The following is a 12,931-nucleotide window of genomic DNA, read 5'->3' on the forward strand; positions in this document are numbered from 1 at the left end:
GAACGCGGCGAGCAGGGAGGAAGGAGGGGGCCAGGCGAGGGAGGCGGTGCCTGGGCCCAAGCCGCCCAGCCCTGGCTCCTCTCCCCGGAACAGGCCCCCGACAGCTGCTCTAGGAGCCGCCGCCGACACTCGAGCCTCGCCGGCGCCTCTGCTCCCGCTCCTGGCTCCCGCCGCCTCCCCTCCCCTCGCCCCGTTGCCGCCACCGAGGCCCCACTCCGAGGCCGGACGCGTGGGTCTGCGGGAAGAGCGATGAGAGGTAGGGAGAGCGGCGGAGGACGCTGCGGGGCCACCGGGCTAGTGCGGCAGCCGAAGGGTGGGGATCTGGGCGGGGAGGCAGGACGTTTCGGGCTGCACTTGGTTGTCCAGCGTCTTGAAGTCTGTTCCTGCCCGCCTCCCCCGTGCTCTGGCTTACTGCCTGCAAATGCGGGAACCCCTTGACTTCAGCAAGTGTGTTCCAGCATTGAGGAAGGACCTCCCTTACTCAGTATGGAAGACAGGTGCTTGTATGGCCCCACTGAATCATCTTCTCAGCCCCTAGAGGAGTGGGCCCACCCTTCCCACCTGGCCAGTGCCTCCACCCAGCCAGCTCCCAGTTGGGTAGCCTGGCCACAGCCCAGCAGAGAGGGACTGGAACCCTAACCTGCCAGTGGCAGCTGCTCATCCACACTGGATGGTCAGTTCTGCCAGAGTATCTTCAGTGTCCCTTCCCCTACTCCAACCCCTCCTCCCCCGCCAGCCTTCACTCTACAGGTCCCCTGATAGCTGGACATTCCTTTCCAGCACCTCCATCCTCAGAGTCTGGTGCTCAGACTCGCTATTGCTGAGGGCACATAGTTGTGTCCAGAGTTGAGTAGTACAGTGGAGACAGGTGAAAGCAGAATGTAGGGGAAAATGGCTCTTCCTTACTGCTACTCCAGCTGTCTAAGTTCTCCGTCCCCTTGACTTCTCTCTGACTTGGTAACCATGTGTATTAGGTGGTGCCCTCCAGTTCTCTTGGGATCCTGCCCTCTGGGGCCAGAGTATGTCTCACACCGCTCTCTGTTCACAGGAGTATGTGGTATCTGTCATTTCATGTTCACAGGTGTCTGAAGATGGCTCTTCACTAAGTAATGGGCTTAGACTTTAAAGAAGGTTGATGTGTGTGTGAGCATCTTTGTGTGCCCTGGCTGGGTGTCTTATGTGTGTAAGTCTGTCACATGTGAGTGTCTGTTACTAAAAATCTGTGACAGGTTGTCTTTGTGTTGCAAGTAGCCCGTGTTTACAGTGAGGTCTGTAAGTTCACGTGTTTGATCACGTGTGTGTGTGTGTGTGTGTGTGTGTGTGTGTGTATACAGAGCTGTGTGAGTGTTGTCTGGGGTGGGAGTTGGGAGAGGAAGGTGAAGGACCTGCCTTGGTGTCCTGCCCCGTTTGTAATTGGTTGTAATGGGTCGGGGTGGGGTTGGGGTAGATCTTCTGGGCCTGTCCTCCTGGAGTCTAACCCAGTGGAGAGAATGGGGGGATAGGGGTATCAGAGGATTGCCCCAAGCGGCTGTGCTTTTCTCTGTGGTGCTCTGTACACTTCCAAGCCTGCTCTATTTACCTCTTGCTTTGTGTTTCTCCTCCTGCTTCCCCCTGCCTCCCCCTGCCTCTTCTTCTCTGCCTGTCTTTGTATCTCTGCTTGGGTTCCTCTTGCTCTGTCTAGCTCCGATGACTCATCTGGGATAGGCATGAAGGTTACTCAGGGGAACAAGGGCCCCGCTGTTCCTGACAGTAGTCGGAGTGGAGAGCGGCACCCAGGAATTCCAGGCCCCAGTGTGTGGTTCCTGGACCCCCAAGGGTCCAGGTTCTAGCTCTCTTTCAATACCAGGGTGCCCCCTGCAACTCAGTCAGCACCTTCAGCTGCTGCTTCAGAGCTGTGGGGTCTCAGCTGCCTCTTACATTCCTGCCCTAAAGCATTGTGGGAGCAGCTGGATGAAGACAAAGGGATGGGGGAGTATCCCCCACTCCTCTTACCTCCTGGGGTGACCTGGCTTCCCTGTCTTTAGACCACCCTCATCTCCAAGGCAACTCAGTCTTTTTCTCAGCCCTGGGCTTCTTTGGAGGCAACCCCCTTTAGAAAGTGGGAACCGGTGGGGCAGGTGGTCTGGTCTTAGAAAGGGAAGGCAGAGCAGGGAGAGCTGGAGTATGAAGGCAGGGCCTAGAGAACTCAGTGCAGACCTGAGAAGAGGACAGGTCAGAACAGCTTTTCCTGCACTGGGGCTGGAGAGGGTAGAACCTAGATTCATAAAGAATCTAGCTGGAATGGTTTTAGGTGGGGCAAGTTGCCTGGGCCCCAGTGACGAAGAGCAGGGGTTCTCAAACTTTCATGGGCACAGATCACGGGAACATTGTGTTAAAGTGCAGACTCTACAGGAGGTCTAGGATGGGGCCTGAGATCCTGCATTTCTCCCAAGCTCCCATGTGTCACTGAGGTGGCTTGGTGCAGGGACCACACTGGGCCTAGCCGGGCTACAGAGGACTGTGGGATTGGAAGGTGCTGGGGTCTCCCCCGCAACTTATCTTAGAATTTGGGGCTTCTAGGTGGCAGGGAATCAGAGTTTAGCCCAGTATTTGGCACATGGGAAGTATTCTAAAAATATCGCTGATGGTTGTTAAACAACTCCTGTTGTCATTTAACCGCTATTATCCGCAAAGCAGCTCATTTCGTCTGTCTATTGTTGCTGGCTGTGACTCAATCTCTCTGGTTGCCCTTTAACTTACTCCCCATTTGTCCCCTACAGAGATGCTGCCCCAACTCCCTTAGGCCCAAGGGATCAGGAGCTATGAGGCCAGAGGCCCTCTCATCTCTACTACTGTTGCTTTTCTTGGTGGCAACTGGAGATGCTGATATGAAGGGACATTTTGACCCTGGTGAGGAGACTGGCTCCTGGGTCCCTGAGGGATGGGGCTTGGGGGACAGAGAGTCAGGGGCCTTGACCGTCTGTGTGCCTGTAATCACCTAGCCAAGTGCCGCTATGCCCTGGGCATGCAGGACCGGACCATCCCGGACGGGGACATCTCTGCCTCCAGCTCCTGGTCAGACTCCACCGCTGCTCGTCACAGCAGGTACCTGGCACACTGAGGCTGCCCCGGAGGGAACTCCTGGGGTTTCTATTTGCCCTTCCAACCCCTCTCCCAAGTCAAGAGGCTTCTGAAAGGGCCAATGCCAAGGAAACCCCGTGGTCCTGGGGAGGCGGGCTTTAAATATTTGAGCCAGAGGCAGACGTAGGGCCAGATGTTCTCTGTGATCTCCTGCCCCGCCCTAGGCTGGAGAGCAGCGACGGGGATGGGGCATGGTGCCCTGCAGGGCCAGTCTTTCCCAAGGAGGAGGAGTACCTGCAGGTGGACCTGAGGCGGCTGCACCTGGTAGCTCTGGTGGGCACCCAGGGGCGGCACGCTGGGGGCCTGGGCAAGGAGTTCTCCCCCAGCTACCGGCTGCGTTATTCCCGGGACGGCCACCGCTGGATGGACTGGAGGGACCGCTGGGGTCAGGAGGTGAGGCTGGCAAGAACAGCACCCGGGAAGGGTGGCTCTCCTCTTTTCTCCAGCTATACTTTAAATGCCACCTATCCACTGATGATTCTCCAGTTCATACCCTCATACCCTCACAAGCCTTTCCCCCTTAGCTGCGTCTGGTGTTGCAAACCAGACCACCGTCTGGGGCTTTTCCATCTAAATATCTAATGGGTGTCTTGAACTTACCATCAACTTCCCAAGCTGAACTGGAGCCTCATTCCCACCCCACGTCTGTTCCACCCCTCTGTGTTCTGCAGCTCAGGAAATGGTAACGCCACACACCCATTTGTTCAGGCCATGAGCTAAGATGATATCCCTGACTCCTCTTCTTCTCTCACCTCCTACTTCCAAAGTGTCAGCAAAGCCAGTCTGTTCTTCCTCCGTGTTGTTTCCTGAATCGGACCACTTCCTACCAACTCCACCTCCACTGCCCTAGGTGGGGCCCCATCATCCCCACCACCATCCCAGCTTAGATGAAGGCCTGCTATAGTCTCCAAACTGTTCTTCCTGCTTCTGCCCTTTCCCGTCTGAAGTCAGATCTTGCCCTAGAGGATACATTCAGGATACCTTAGAAAGTGCAAGTCACCTGGCTCACAGACCTCCGCTGGTTCTCCACTCTGCCAGAACACAAGCTAAGCTCCTTCCTGAGTGCAAAAGCTTGGCCTGCCCTGGCCCTTGCTGCATCTCTTACTCCTGTCTCCTGTTCTTGCTCCACCTGGGCCACACTGGTTTTCTCGCTCTTCCTGGGACAAGCTAGGCCTCATCCCACAGCTTCAGGACATTTTGCTTGCTGTTCTCTGTGCCTGGATAGTTCCTCCCAACCCCCACACGTCCATAGGCTCTCCGTTACTCTATTCAATTCTTCTCCCACATGTCACCTCTTCAGAGAGCCTTTTCTGACCACGCCACCTCCTATTGCTCCAGTCCCACACTCTGCCTCTTGTTTTTCACAGCTGTTTCTTCTCTGAGACTCAGTCTTACAGTAGAGGGGCTGGTGCTCACCACTGAGAATGTGCCTGGCTGCTGCAGAGCAAGCGCTGGGCCAATGCCCGTGGAGTGAACAGAGGGGATAGGGAGAAGCTGAAGCAGGGGGGCGCAAAGCTGTGTGGACTGGGTGGAATCTAGTACAACAGGATGAGTGTCTTTGAGACAAATAGATGGAGCCAGGCAAAGAGTGGGAGAGCTGACACTGGAGTAGGAGGATGGGCCATAGGGCTAAGAGAGGTGTCAGAGGTCTCTGCTGCAGCCCCTCATTTCACAAACGTCTGGCAGCCCCACAGCCCACATGCTCAGTGTTACCCTTCAGAGATCTTTGTGTGCCATTGTGGGCTGGGCCAGGGAGCAGCTGGTGACAGGGAAGTTAGATCTGACCTGGAGCTTTTCTCACCCATCCACCCTGTTTCCTGGTCCACAGGTAATCTTAGGTAATGAGGACCCTGGGGGAGTGGTGCTGAAGGATCTTGGGCCCCCCATGGTGGCACGACTGGTTCGCTTCTACCCCCGAGCTGACCGGGTCATGAGCGTCTGTCTGCGAGTAGAGCTCTATGGCTGCCTCTGGAAGGGTGAGTTGTTGAAGGGCTTATCCCCCTGAGAATGCATTTCCTGTTCTGGGTACTGGAGGGGAAATAGGGGACTGGGGAGAGGGGCATCCAGGATCCTATCTCCCACTGGAAAGCTGTCACTCAGAGTGAGGAGAGGACTGGCCAATATTGCTTTCTCCATGCCAATGGGCCTGTGGAGGGGTTATAAGAAAGTAGACTGATGCAGGGGTGGGAGTCAGAGGCTCTGTGCCTCTTACACCCCTCCTTCCACCCTGCCCCAGATGGACTCCTGTCTTACACGGCCCCCGTGGGGCAGACGATGTACTTAGCTGAGGCTGTGCACCTCAACGACTCCACCTACGATGGACACACCACACACACTGTTGGCGGGTGAATGAAGCAGGCCCTGCAGGACAATGAGCCCGGGATGGGAGGGAGGACGAAGAGGGTGGGGTGGGGGTTGCTAAGTAGTTTGGGCAGTGAAATGGATGAATGGGGAGGGAGATGGGTTAAGTGGGGTCTCAAGGGACAGGACTAGGATTGAAGAGGTAGCAAGGCGACCACTAGCTCATGTGACACTTTGTGCAAATTAGAAAAAGAACCCCTTTGGTAACACGTCTGTTGGAAATTGTCATAATAAACACACATATAATAGGATGAATGATGTGTGCTTTGTGTGGCATAGGACTCAAACTACCTGTTATAGTTCTGGGGGTGAGAAGAGAGCTGCATGAAATTGGGGTGAGGGGCTGGGCCAGGCAGTCCAGGCCACTACCTGGGTGGGGTTGCAGAGTACCTGGATAGGTGACACTTTCTTTTCTTCCAACCTCCTCTTTCTCGGTCCCCTCCTCTCCAGGCTGCAGTATGGAGGTCTGGGCCAGCTGGCAGATGGTGTGGTAGGGCTGGATGACTTTAGGAAGAGCCAGGAACTGCGGGTCTGGCCGGGCTATGACTATGTGGGATGGAGCAACCACAGTTTTCCCACTGGCTATGTGGAGATGGAGTTTGAGTTTGACCGGCTGAGGGCCTTTCAGGCTATGCAGGTGAGTGTGTCCAGCTCCCAGGGAGGGCTCTGAGACCAGGGTGGGTGCCCTTGGGGTGCTTGCCCAGGTTCTCCTGGCCTTGGCCCTATGTTCCTCTTCCTTTCACTCTAGGTCCACTGTAACAACATGCACACCCTGGGAGCCCGCCTGCCTGGCGGCGTGGAGTGCCGCTTCAAGTGGGGCCCAGCCATGGCCTGGGAGGGAGAACCTGTGCGCCATGCCCTGGGGGGCAGCCTAGGGGACCCTAGAGCCCGGGCTGTGTCAGTGCCCCTGGGCGGCCGCGTGGCCCGCTTTCTGCAGTGCCGCTTTCTCTTTGCTGGCCCTTGGTTGCTCTTTAGTGAGATCTCCTTCATCTCTGGTAAGCCCCTGATGTAGTCCCAATTCCCAACCTCTGGGACTGCCAACCCCTCCGAACTCTAAGATATCCACCTCTGGCACCACATCTACCCATCACCCATGAGACTTCCCAACCAGGAGAGGCTCAAATAATTGGAACCTCTCTCTCCCCCTATTCCCCCACCTGCTTCTGTCTTTTTTTTGTGAGCCTCTCATTCAGCACTGATGTTGAATCAGTATGACTGTTAAAATAATGAAATATTCTGTGCTGTTTGGGAAATTGCCTCCCGATACTGATATCTCCACCCTGGGCCCTGCATTTCCCCACAATCTAGCAACTAAAGGGTTAACATCCACCACAGCCAGGTACCTCCAGACCCCTAGAGCCCTGTTCCCACCACTCATTCTGATTGGTTGGGACAGGTTCTCACCCAATGATAATGACTGAGTTCCCTAAATCTCCTGCAAGTACACCTCCCTGTGGCTCAACTCCCTAATTTGACTCCCTTTCTTCCTTCTCCCCAGATGTTGTGAATGACTCCTCTCTGGCTCTGGGGGGCACCTTCCCACCAGCTCCCTGGTGGCCGCCTGGCCCACCTCCCACCAACTTCAGCAGCTTGGGTGAGCAGCCCTGGGGCCTCCTCCTGGTATGGGTCCTGTGCCACTTGGTCCTCCCTGGGCACCCCACAGCTTGGGTGGGAAGCCGCCTGCCATTCTGACTCTCTTGCCTCTGCCAGAGCTGGAGCCCAGGGGCCAGCAGCCCGTGGCTAAGGCTGAGGGGAGCCCGACCGCCATCCTCATCGGCTGCCTGGTGGCCATCATCCTCCTGCTGCTGCTCATCATCGCCCTAATGCTCTGGCGGCTGCACTGGCGCAGGCTTCTCAGCAAGGTGGGTGGATGCTGCGGCTAGACGAGGAAGCCACGTGGGTCCATCAGGGACCCAGAACAGTATCTAATTAGAATAACTGGAGGAGGGCTGAATAAAGAGACCACTTACAAAGGTGTGGGTGGGGCGCATGGGCATCAAGTAGAGTAGTGTTGTTCCCCATGGCTAGTCACCACAGAATGGTCATTATCGGGGCAGCTTGGCGAGAGGAGGTGGCACTTACCAGAACCTAGGGGAGTGAGTCTGTAGAGAGGGCCCCTTGAGGGGGCAGTGGACTTTGGTTCAGGAATGCAGCTTGCCTTAGTCTACCACTCAGGGAGGGCCTGGGAGAATAATCACTCCGACCTCACTTTCCACTGGCCCTCCAAACTGCTGGGTCTCCTCTCTGGCCAACCCATACCCAGCCTGTCTGTGTAGTCCACACTGGTCAGCCAGTTGGGGCAGAAGCTGGGTGGGAAAAGGTGGAGAGTGGAGCTGGAGGAGCAACTAGAAGGAGTCTGGCACACCCCAAACATGTCTTTCGGGTGAGAGTCCCATGGTGGTGATATGCATTAAAATTGATAATTATGGTCAGATTTGGGTGGAGTATTACAGAACTCACTTAAAAGCTTTTGAGCCTGTTTCTTTACCTGTGAAATGAACAGTAGATACAGCTTTAGGACTGCTGAGAAGACCGAAGGAGAGAACGTGGGTATAACATTTAACAAAGAGCTGAGATGTGCGTGATAAGCAGTAGCACAATTCACGTTTCCCTTTCCCCATGACAAGGCTGAGCGTCGGGTATTAGAAGAGGAGCTGACGGTTCATCTCTCTGTCCCTGGAGACACCATTCTTATCAACAACCGCCCAGGCCCTCGGGAGCCACCCCCTTACCAGGAGCCCCGGCCTCGTGGGAATCCACCCCACTCTGCTCCCAGTGTGCCCAATGGCTCTGGTAAGACCTGCCTTGTTCCAGTTCTGCCTCTGTCCTCTCTGCCTGTTTTCTTATTGTGTTTCTTTCCCACTCCTTTCCCATTCCCTTCTTTTTTTATCTTCCCCAGTTTCAACTCATTTTCTTATTTCCGTGCCCCTGGTCACCACCCACTATATCATTCAATTTCCCTACCGTATAATGTCCCTCAAGAATTTCCCATGTGTTACCCAAAATCCCCAGGGTCTCATACTGTCTCTATGTCCCATCTTCTCTGTTGTGCCCTCTCATTGTGTCTTCCTGGCCCCTTTCCTTTCTCCTAGACTCACCATGTCCCTCCTTTCCTGCCTCCCTCCCTCTCGCCCTTCCTTCTTTCCTTCCACCATCAATCCCTCCATCCCTCTATCCCTCCTTCCCTCCCTCTGTCTATCATTTATCATTTATCTGTCCATCCATCCATCCATCCATCCATCCATCCATCCATCGCTCTCCAGATCCTTGTTTTATCCTGTCTTTCAATATATTCGTTCCATCAGCCCCGGTCTTGCCCTATTCCAGGTCTCCCTGTCTGTCTAGCCTGAGTCTCATCCCTTCCCCGTGTCTCCCCACCTCCTTCTCCCGACAGCGTTGCTGCTCTCCAATCCAGCCTACCGCCTCCTTCTGGCCACTTACGCCCGCCCCCCTCGAGGCCCGGGCCCCCCCACACCCGCCTGGGCCAAACCTACCAACACCCAGGGTAAGCCCCTCTGCCCCTGGGCTATGCCAGGCTCCCCGTACCTCTACTGGGGCAGGGAAAAGTCCTCATACCTTGCACTCCCTCCTCTTCTCACTGTGGCCTCTTCTGCTCTCCTGAGTTTCCATGGAGGACGCTCTTGTGCCTTTAGCTCTCCTCTGCTGCTGCTTGCTCCTTTTTAAGGCCTCCCCTTGAGCTGAGGAGTAGAAAGCTCACTGGTTCTCAGCTCTGTCCCTCTTCTCCTCTTCCACCCCATCTCTTCAGCTGTCCAGATCCAGAGAGGAGGTTTCGGTGGTGGCCCCAGGTTCTCTTGTGACTCCTCCTTTGTTCTCCCCTCTCTCTAGAGCTGCAAGGAGGAGGGCCTCTCACCCTGGGTGCTTGCCCTCTTCCCCCATGTTTCCTCTCTACAGTCCCAGAGGCGAAGGCTCACGCCCCTGCCCTTTCTGTCTGCTCTTCCTCTCCTTGGTGTTGCCTTCTCATTGTCAGCCCTTCTCCAGGGCTAAGAGGGGACAGCTCTGCCTCCTCTCCTCTGTCTGTACACCCCTTGTTGTGCGAGCCATGAAGAACTGTTCCCCTCTCCTCTCTCTGTGTGCCCTCGTCTCTGCTTGTCTTTGAGCTTGGTGTATTGGGTCACGGAGGGTTTGGGTAACTGTGGCCGGGAGGAAGAGCCAAGGCTTAAAGTGGTGGGAGGTGGTAGAAAAGGAGGAAAACAGCTACGCGAAAGGGAGGGGCTGGCAGTGAATGGGACAAAAGTTTGGAAAGTAGAAGGTGATGGGATGGCTGGCACCATTCTTCTTCTGATGGTGGGTAGAGGAATTCTCTTCCAGACAAGACTTTACCTCATGGTTTCCTGGGCTATACTGGGATCCCTAGAGAATAAGACTTTATAATATTCTTTGTTCAGCCATCTCCAGTATCTCGAAAACTCTGAAACAGCTAAATCTCATCCCATGCCAGCATCTTCTCTGGTTTGAGGTTGGTGGGTGAAATACCAGGAAGATGATGGAGAGTAGACCCAGTCTCTCACCCAACTGGGAGACAGGGCACCTCTGGGAGGCTGGAGTGTGGAGACCCATGGTTCTCGGGTTGCTCCTGATACCTCTTCCTGTCTTCTTTCCCTCACCCCTCCAGCCTGCAGTGGGGACTATATGGAGCCTGAGAAGCCAGGTGCCCCGCTTCTGCCCCCACCTCCCCAGAACAGCGTCCCTCATTATGCCGAGGCTGACATTGTCACTCTGCAGGGCGTCACCGGGGGCAACACTTACGCTGTGCCTGCGCTGCCCCCAGGGGCAGCCGGGGATGGGCCCCCCAGAGTGGATTTCCCTCGGTCACGGCTCCGCTTTAAGGAGAAGCTTGGTGAGGGCCAATTTGGGGAGGTAAGGAGGACCCCTGCCAGCCATCAGTAGTGTCTGACTCTATCTGGGGCTCTGACGCCATACTCAGACATCCCTCCTGGTCAGGAACCTGTCATCTGTGACAATATTATCCTAGTTGACCTTGGTGAATTGTGTGACCATCTAGCAAATGACCTTCTTTCTCCAGGTGCACCTGTGTGAGGTAGAGAGCCCTCAAGATCTGGTCAGTCTCGATTTTCCCCTTAATGTGCGCAAGGGACACCCCTTGCTGGTAGCTGTCAAGATCCTACGGCCAGATGCCACCAAGAATGCCAGGTGAGGATCAGGGACGGCATCTGGAAGAAGGGAGGGAAGGCCATGAAGAGCAGAGAGTGATCTAGAGAGAAATGTGGTAGAGACAACAGAGGGGTGTCTGGGGAAGGAGGTTTACAACTCAGGCTCCCACATCACCAGTGAGTCAGTGCGTATGCCGGGGTAGGGTGCTAGTTTGTGTGAGCCGGCGGGGGAAGGTATAGGTCAGCCCCTCAGTGTCCACACTACCTTCTCCCTGCCTCTCCAGGAATGATTTCCTGAAGGAGGTGAAGATCATGTCGAGGCTAAAGGACCCAAACATCATCCGGCTCTTGGGCGTGTGTGTGCAGGATGACCCCCTCTGCATGATTACCGATTACATGGAGAATGGTGACCTTAACCAGTTCCTCAGTGCCCACCAGCTGGAGGACAAGGCGGCTGAGGGGGCCCCTGGGGATGAGGAAGCTGCCCAGGGACCCACTATCAGGTACCTACTTACCCAGGCTGGCCCTTACGTGAGAGCTCCCAAGAGGATCTCCTTCTCTCCCCTTGCTCCAGCCTGGTGGCACAGAGGGGAGCATGGGTGAAGAGGCAGGTACGAGTTCCAGGAGGGGTCTTGGGATGAGGAGCATGTTTATCCATGAGCTTGAGGGACAGAGATGACTACAGTGAGGGTGCCAAAGGGACTTGGACCCTGTTAGGAATTTCTTCATGCCTTCTGTTACCCTTACTGCCCAAGTCTGGATCAGGGAGCGTAATAAAAGTGGTAGCTCCCTGGGGCTTGATGAGCCAAAGAAAAGTTGAGTGGGCAACTACTTGCTGGCCTCCACCTGCGCCTTCCATCTTTGCACCAGGAGTTGGGAATCTGTGAGGTGGGGATGAGCCCGGGGTTGCCCCAGTGACCTTTCTTCTTTGGCTCCCTTACTTAGCTACCCAATGCTGTTGCACGTGGCAGCCCAGATTGCCTCAGGGATGCGCTATCTGGCTACACTCAACTTTGTGCATCGGGACCTGGCCACAAGGAACTGCCTGGTTGGGGAAAATTTCACTATCAAAATTGCCGACTTTGGCATGAGCCGGAACCTCTACGCCGGGGACTATTACCGCGTGCAGGGCCGGGCGGTGTTGCCCATCCGGTGGATGGCCTGGGAGTGCATCCTTATGGTGAGAGGCTAGAGAGAGGCAGGCAGGGCAAGGGAGCACTGGCTACCCCTTGAAGCCCTGTGATCTCATTCATTCACTTGCTTTTCCTGGACTGCCGTTTCCTCATCTGTAAAGTGAGGGTTTGGTCAATGCTCTATAAGATTCCCTCTGGCTCAAGGGACTGGAGAAAGCAGGGAGGTATGGCATGATGGGGAAGGGTCCGGAAGCCAAGAGATGGAGTCTGGGTGGCAGAGAGCAAGAGTGACAAAGGGAGAGATGAGGCCAGTGATAGAAAGGGATGAGTTGGGAGCTAGTCAGGACCAGAAAATGGAGGGGCAGGAAGGAGGATAGAAAAGGGAAGACATGTGAGAGAGGACTAGAGTCTGAGAAAGAAGGCAGAGCCCAAGGGAGGGAAGGGCAGGATTATTGGGAAAAAGAGCCAGCTGAGGAGACTGGAGCACCCAGGGTTGGGAGGGAGTCAGGCCTGGGGAAATGCTGAGTGGACGTGGCCTCCTTGGGGAAGGGAGGAGGGTCTATGTTGCCTGATGCCTTTCTCTGCCTTTGTTGCCTTATCCATGAACTAGGGGAAGTTCACCACTGCAAGTGACGTGTGGGCCTTTGGGGTGACCCTGTGGGAGGTGCTGATGCTCTGCCGGGCCCAGCCCTTTGGGCAGCTCACTGATGAACAAGTCATTGAGAACGCAGGGGAGTTCTTCCGGGACCAGGGCCGGCAGGTCAGAGCAGAGGGGAGGGAAGATGGGGCAAGGGGACTGGGAGGGCCAGAGCCTGTCATCTTGGGGACTAAAGAACATTTGTTCCCTGCCTTTTGTCCACACTGCTGCATAATGTAGGTGTACCTGTCCCGGCCATCTGCCTGCCCACTGGGCTTGTATGAGTTGATGCTTCGGTGCTGGAGCCGGGAGCCTGAGCAGCGACCACCCTTTTCCCAGCTGCATCGGTTCTTGGCAGAAGACGCACTCAACACAGTGTGAATCAACACCCAGCTGCCCCTCCCTCAAGGAGGATTCAGGGGAAGCCAGGAGCACTAAACAAGAGGAGCTAATGGCACTCCCACTTTCCCTTCCAACCACCCTTCACCTCTGAGAGAGGGGCAGTGTGATCACAACAGGTAGGCTGGGCCTGCCAGGGAGCTGATGAC

At 55.6% G+C, this 12,931-nt stretch overlaps 1 protein-coding gene across 3 annotated transcripts in view; it reads left to right on the plus strand.

Moving 5' to 3' along the window:
* The first annotated feature begins 6 nt into the window (after nucleotides 1–6).
* Nucleotides 7–12,931, plus strand: part of DDR1 (discoidin domain receptor tyrosine kinase 1) — a 13,755-nt gene continuing 830 nt past the window's right edge. Inside the window, exons 1-18 of one of the 3 annotated variants that reach the window (XR_001517060.2) lie at nucleotides 7–256; nucleotides 2,760–2,889; nucleotides 2,982–3,084; nucleotides 3,285–3,513; nucleotides 4,949–5,096; nucleotides 5,357–5,465; nucleotides 5,932–6,118; nucleotides 6,230–6,476; nucleotides 6,980–7,075; nucleotides 7,192–7,343; nucleotides 8,109–8,274; nucleotides 8,876–8,986; nucleotides 10,115–10,359; nucleotides 10,526–10,653; nucleotides 10,898–11,116; nucleotides 11,559–11,793; nucleotides 12,357–12,506; nucleotides 12,624–12,901. Coding sequence is in view for 2 of the 3 variants with exons in the window: in XM_006913671.3 (XP_006913733.1) it covers nucleotides 2,802–2,889; nucleotides 2,982–3,084; nucleotides 3,285–3,513; nucleotides 4,949–5,096; nucleotides 5,357–5,465; nucleotides 5,932–6,118; nucleotides 6,230–6,476; nucleotides 6,980–7,075; nucleotides 7,192–7,343; nucleotides 8,109–8,274; nucleotides 8,876–8,986; nucleotides 10,115–10,359; nucleotides 10,526–10,653; nucleotides 10,898–11,116; nucleotides 11,559–11,793; nucleotides 12,357–12,506; nucleotides 12,624–12,764 (2,754 nt within the window). In the remaining variant the exon portion in view is untranslated. Of the gene's footprint in view, nucleotides 257–2,759; nucleotides 2,890–2,981; nucleotides 3,085–3,284; nucleotides 3,514–4,948; nucleotides 5,097–5,356; nucleotides 5,466–5,931; nucleotides 6,119–6,229; nucleotides 6,477–6,979; nucleotides 7,076–7,191; nucleotides 7,344–8,108; nucleotides 8,275–8,875; nucleotides 8,987–10,114; nucleotides 10,360–10,525; nucleotides 10,654–10,897; nucleotides 11,117–11,558; nucleotides 11,794–12,356; nucleotides 12,507–12,623; nucleotides 12,926–12,931 lie in introns of those variants that run through there. The other 2 variants (XM_006913671.3, XM_015590764.2) reach the window with 2 other exon arrangements.

This window comes from Pteropus alecto, unplaced genomic scaffold (genome assembly GCF_000325575.1).
Source record: "Pteropus alecto unplaced genomic scaffold, ASM32557v1 scaffold555, whole genome shotgun sequence".
NCBI classification, from domain to species: Eukaryota; Metazoa; Chordata; class Mammalia; order Chiroptera; family Pteropodidae; genus Pteropus; species Pteropus alecto.